General features: G+C 42.4%; 1 protein-coding gene across 2 annotated transcripts; it reads right to left on the bottom strand.

The window, feature by feature from the left end:
- Nucleotides 1–823: 823 nt before the first annotated feature.
- Nucleotides 824–3927, bottom strand: DRD5 (dopamine receptor D5). 2 transcript variants are annotated; one of them, XM_075849100.1, is made up of 2 exons: nucleotides 3111–3200; nucleotides 824–3040 (listed from the first exon to the last, which is right to left on the bottom strand). In XM_075849100.1, the coding sequence occupies exon 2, from the start codon at nucleotides 3006–3008 to the stop codon at nucleotides 1926–1928; it is 1083 nt and encodes a 360-aa protein (XP_075705215.1). In that variant the 5' UTR covers nucleotides 3009–3040; nucleotides 3111–3200; the 3' UTR covers nucleotides 824–1925. The 2 variants fall into 2 exon arrangements, with proteins under 2 accessions (XP_075705215.1, XP_075705214.1); XM_075849099.1 differs by having other exon boundaries at nucleotides 824–3927.
- Nucleotides 3928–6463: the final 2536 nt, after the last annotated feature.

Raw genomic sequence — 6463 nt, 5'->3', positions numbered from 1 at the left:
GGCTATTCTGTTTATCCCATTCTGTGAAATTGAAACCACCTAGAGTTAAAGGGGTAAGTAGAAAAAATCTGAGCTTTGTGGATGGCAGTAGAATGAGTGCAGTCCTAATGCATAGTGCCATCCGGCAAATATAGTGGAGGTAGAAAAATGGTCTACTATTAGCTTCTCGCGGTTAGTTTCCACCAATGACATTCCAGAGCAGCAGTCGTCAATCCATGGCTCCCTAGCTGTTACAAAACTACAACTCCTAGCATGCCCTGACAGCCTCTGGCTGTTAGGGTATGCTGGTAGTAAGAGTTTTACACAAGTTGGCCACAACCGTTCTAGAGAGTTGAATGACTTAATTTTGGTGCTAAGAGGGTTGACAGATTCAGCATAAAATGTACAAACCACACTCAATGGAAGAACTTCCCTGACCTGCACAGAACCCAGACCCCAATTCCTATTGATCTGAACTCAATTACCCTCTATCAAATATTCATGACTACAAGTATGCAAGTGCAGAATATGTTTGTAGCCTGAAGTTCCAGTTCTCCAGTGCAAAATCAGTACATGTGCCCCTTATCTACCCCCAGCCATTTCTGGTACTAGTGCCCTCTTATTTGGGAAAGAGACCTTTGTGCCCCCTCAGGCACAAGGACCTCTGTACCCTCTATAGCTATACCACTGTCTGTTTCCATTTAATGGATAGCTTGTATTAAATACTGGTTCATCCCACATGAATGCTTCTCATACACAGTAGCACTTTATATAAAGTGCAAAAAGTATAAACCGTAAATTAAAAAGTAAATCATAAAATGTTATATTTAATGTTACAGTCAGCGATATAATACCATGATGCAATAAATATAGAAAATAAATACATAGACTTTATAACATACTACTTTGTATTCACAGTAACTATATCTATATCGTTATACGTAAGAGCACTTGATTCATTAAAGCAATGAAACCAACCACCTTTATGAGGTAGAGCACTACAGACATCAATGTAGGGTATGTATTATTCTGCTGGGGTGGGGGTAGGGCTGGTAATGTTCTGCTACACACGTTGGGCACTGTGGACATCTCACAAGCAGCATATAGGGCTTTGTATCATGAGTTGCTTTTTTGGTATTATGTGTTTTAGAAACATTGAGCAGCTTTACAGAAGGATTACTCCGTCTCACGGACAGCAATGAGTGATTATAGCAGTGGATGCCTTATTGTGAGCCGGTTTAACCCCTTCAATAGCAGATGGGAATCCGGTTTAGGTTTTACATTTATATAACATTTGGTCTTACATAACCTGCTTGTTAGTTGAGTAACGGTGAAGCTTGATGGCATCTGGAGGGACAATAAAGCAGATAAAATATATTAAGGGTTCCATCATGGTTTTACTACAGAGCAGCTGGATGTTATTTCAGGCTGCAATAATATAAAAAGAAGTGCAAATAAAAATAATGGTGCTGGCCATGACAAACAATCAGATAACAGGCGGACCGGGCTAGTAGATAAAGGAAGACATCTGGCTGCGTGTCAAGGACAACATCACTTGTCTTCTTCTGCACCACTTTCATGAATGCCCCCAATGAGATGTTAGCTATTGCTGTATCATATATATATAAGACCACTCTTAGTAAGACCATACGTTAAAGATAGGACACCTGGGAGTGTGGTACCATGACCCGTGTATTGCCAACATGTTGGCTTAGATGGGCTTGGATCTCAGTAAAGTGCTTAGACCAAGGTCTAGTTCTTATACATATTAATGAAATAATGATATTGTCCCCGTATATACAACACACGAACACTCACATAACTTTAATATACGTATACCATAGTGTCATCATAACTTTCTTATTTCAAATGTAAGGGAATGAATGATGGCACCAAATGATAATATCACTATAACCAGACATGACTTGATCAACAAGAGATACTGTTTAATGGAATCCATTTGGCATGGAAGGCGTAATTTTATGAAGTGAAATCTCTGTTTCACAATCCAGGTCACACATGGAACTGGTGGCCATCTCAATGTTTGCAGAGGTTTGTGAAATCTGAGACATGCGGTCAAAATTCTCATCATTGTCATCTATACAATCCACCACATTGGGTATCATGTTGACATAGGCTGTCACAATATCCTTGTGGAATATAGTATCTTGGTTGTAGGATATTAGTTCGTTGCTTATGTTGACTGTTTCTACAGGGGTGGTAGAACACAAATGTCCACATCCAAGAAGACTGGAGAAGACCTTGCGGAAGTCAGCATTGAAAGCATAGATAATAGGGTTCAAAGAAGAGTTAGCCCAACCAAACCAGACAAAGATGTCAAATGTGGTCTCACTGACACAGGGAAGTCCAGCTTTGGGATCTGCAGCAGACCTGTCACAGAATGGAACCATGCAGTTCAAAATAAAAAATGGCAACCAGCAACACACAAATACCCCCATGATCACAGACAGTGTTTTTAAAACTTTTGTCTCCTTTTTGATGGAAGTTCTCAGGCTATTATGGTGGTTTCTGCAGTCAACACGGTTGCTCCTGCAGCTTTGGGCATGTTCAGCTGCTCTTTCCAGGATTGATATTCTCCTGATCTGGATCTGTGCGATCCTATAGATCCTGGTGTAGGTGACAATCATAATAGCTACAGGTATGTAAAAACTGATCAGGGAGGAAGAAATTGCATACGTCCTATTCAAGCTAGAATCACAATTTTCTGCAGTCTGGTTATTCTTTGTTGGAATATCTTTCCTATTTCTATGCCAGTTTAACTGAACTGGTATAAATGAAATTAAGATAGACAAAGTCCAAGCAGCACTGATCATCAGCATTGCCACCTTCTGGGTCATCTTCCTCTCATATCTAAAAGGGCTGGAGATCGCCCAGTACCTGTCCACACTAATGACACACAGGTTCAGGATGGAAGCTGTGGAGCACATAATGTCAAAGGCCACCCAGATGTTGCAGAACCCTCCGAATGGCCAGTGACCTGCAACTTCTGCTACAGCTTTCCAAGGCATCACCAGGAGGGCTACCAGAAGATCAGAGACAGCTAAAGACACAATAAAAATGTTAGTTACTCTGTTACGCAAGTGTCTGAATCTCATGACAGCTGTACATACCAAGATGTTACCAAAAAGGGTCCAGAAGATGAGAAGGGACAGAAGACTCCCTGTGACTACTTGTCCTGCCACCAGTTCCCTTCTCTGCTGCACTTCTTGGAGAAGGCTTATATTCATTACCATCTCTGGATACTTTACGCAGTGTTACTCCTTTCCAAGCAGAAAAAGGGAAAGCACAGAACCCATAGTGCCACCCTGGTGGAATGGGCAGCAGGATGGGCACCCTCCATGTGAAGCAATCTTCTTCTAGCCCCCGGCGTTGTCTTCTTCTCTGGAGAGCTTGCAGTCTATGCTCAGTGCTGTCTGTATGGCACAGCTGCAGAAAGCAACCCAGCTGGGTGCAAGAGCGCAGCTGGAGACAGAGCAGCTTCCAGATCCTTGTGCCTCCTTATACATTATTATAACCAAAAGCTTGCAATCCACACCCTTGGGCTGACACTCTTCAGCTGCTCTTGGGCAATTTTCTTAAACACTTGCTGGACTCATAGCCATCCATCATGAAAAGTCCAGGTTGCATCCACATTCTGGAGCGCATTTTACAGACTCTTTTCCATTCTGCCTCCAAGTCTGCTCTGCTGCAGTCTAATCATTAACTCTTTGAAGGTACCAGGCACAATGAGAAAGACCTGCCTTGTGGCTCTGGTGTGTGGCAGTGAATTCCTTAGGACACAGCTAGAACGTCACTCCAGATGCAGTCAGCCCCAAGTGAGATATGAAGGACATTTATTGATGCCTTAAGGCCAGCTGTGTCCTCCACCCCCTCCTCACACAGTGCTGGGCTATTTCTGCTTCACATAAAAGTGTCTCCATCAGTCATGTTTTATCCAGGTTTTATATAGTAATGACATTATTGCAACAAGCACATACACAAAGCTTCTTCCACCTCTAAAACCGTCACATTGTTACGCTTCTTGGTCATTTCCATCTCAACACCCACTTTGTGCCCAGATTGTATGACTGTGTGCGGCTATTTTTTGCTGCCTATGACCTGAAACCTTCTGAACCTATCAAGATCACTGGTATTTTCCACTTCAATATCACCAGTAAAAGATTTCATCTTCATAGGGAGAAGGCAATGAAAAAGATTTCTAAATGCAGAATGACAAGAGTAACTGTATATAGCACTATTGTTCCGGCATTGTATAATGGGGTGATAACTATCTTCTATACTGGTGTCAGTGTCTGCAGGGACATATAGCGGGATGTCTTCTTTTATGGTAAAACTACAAGTTCCAGCCAGCCCAATAACTTCCTATAGTCACATTTACATCCTACAGCTTTTTATATAGTGTGCCCTGTAAAAGAGGGTGACAGTAAAGGGTTCTTAAAGGAATATCTATTATAACAATAATACCTATGATATATTTCTGTAGGAGCAGTCAGGTGTATTGATAGAACTGTAAGTCCCAGCATGTCCTACTAGCCCCTGATCTATAGCCATTACATTATTCAGCTATTACATAGTATGCACTGTAAGAGAAACAAATACATTATTTTATCACATTACTATATAGACTATATGTGTATAGGAGCAGTCAGACAGACGTGGTAGAACTGTAAGTCCCAGCATGGCCTGACACATTTATAGCCATCATTTATATGTACAGTAACATACAGTATGCATAAGTCTCAGCAGGCTTTAATAGTCTAATCTATAGGTACCTTACAGCAGTTTATATAGCGTTCCCTATAAGACAAAATAACAGTAAGGAGCTCGATGTTATAATAATACATTACTTTACTGTACAGTGTATCTCGATCAGTCAGCATGATGTCAGTGGTATTCGCAGAACTGTAAAGCCACATAGACACGTTGTGTATTTTGCTGCGGAAAATACGAACCAAAACCGCAGCAATACGCAGGAAATTCGCAGGAAAAAAATTAATCATGCGTTTTTCAGTGCGGTTTTTACATTTTGATGCGTTTTCGGCACGTTTTCATGCTGCAGGTTTTGCTGCGATTTTCTACAGCACTAGGCAGATACAATTCTAAGTGGAAACGCCAGATAAATTAACATGCTGCAGATTTTAAAATACGCACCGCAATTTCCGACCCGAAAAATATTACAACGTGTGCATGAGATTTCCTGGAATCTCATTAGCTATGCTGGTACTGTATTACGCTGCGGATTTGCCGCAAGCAAATCTGCACGGCAAAACAGCACATAATACGCATCGTGTGCATTGAGCCTAAGGGCTTGTAGACACGTAACGGAATTGCTGCAGGAAATGTATGCAGCAATTCCGCAGAATTTCCGCTACGGCAAAACCGCATTATTTCCTGCGTTTTTTACTGCTGAAAATGATGCGTATTTTTCTGCATTTTTCTCAATGCTGGTACATGGTGACATCTCCTCTGAAAAACGCAGCAATTCAGTCCACTTTCTGCAGCACTTTGACATGCTGCAGTACGAAAAATACGCACATGAGGTCAATTTCTGGTCTGAAATTTTACGCAGTGTGTGGATGAGATTTGTTAAATCTCCCCCACTATGCTGCTACTGTATTCTGCTGCGTATTTTCCATCTTCAATTCCGGACGGAAAATACGCAGCAATTGCGCTACGTGTGGACAAGCCCTTAGGCTCAGTATGCCCTAATGGACTCGGCCTAGCTATTAGCCACAATTACATTATTCTATGGTTGCTTAGGGCATGGCCAGACGTGGCGGAATTGCTATGGAATTCCGCTGCGGACAGTCTGCTGCAGAAATTCGCAGCGTACACGTTTCTCCATTGCTTTCCACAGCTTTTTAGTTAGGTTCGTTCACACGTTGTGGAAAACTCCGCTGCGGAGCATAGGCTGCAGTGCGGAATTTGGTGTCCACAGCATACACTGGTTGTTGCGGACGTGAGGCGGACTTGTTGCGGACTCATTGCGGAATTTCTCCATTGACTTCAATGGAGAGTCAAAATTCCGAAATGAAGTCCACAGATGTTATGTGTGCTGCGTAGCGTATTGGTTTTACGAACATGATAGTTCTTTATTCTGGCTGGACCTATGTATTTCTAGGTCTACAGCCAGACTGAAGCACCATGCACACTAACGTAAAAAGGCCCGTAATCACGGGCCGTTATTACAGCATGGGCAGGCCCATAGAAGTCAATGGGGCTCCCGTAATTACGGGTGACTACGTGTGTGCACCCGTAATTACGGGAGCGTTGCTAGGCAACGTCAGGAGATAGTCACTGTCCAGGGTGCTGAAAGAGTTAAACGATCGTCAGTAACTGTTTCAGCACCCTGGACAGTGACTTCCGATATCACAATATAGATCAACCTGTAAAAAAAATAAAAGTTCCTACTTACCGAGAACTCCCTGCTTCTTCCTCCAGTTCGGCCTCTCGGGATGACGTT

Source organism: Rhinoderma darwinii, chromosome 1 (assembly GCF_050947455.1).
Source record: "Rhinoderma darwinii isolate aRhiDar2 chromosome 1, aRhiDar2.hap1, whole genome shotgun sequence".
Lineage (NCBI taxonomy): Eukaryota > Metazoa > Chordata > Amphibia > Anura > Rhinodermatidae > Rhinoderma > Rhinoderma darwinii.
This window is presented reverse-complemented; position numbering and strand designations above follow the sequence as displayed.

Excerpts from the sequence above, each read along its gene's own strand:
- DRD5 (XM_075849099.1), bottom strand. The coding sequence starts at position 3,233 with ATGGTAATGAATATAAGCCTTCTCCAAGAAGTGCAGCAGAGAAGGGAA.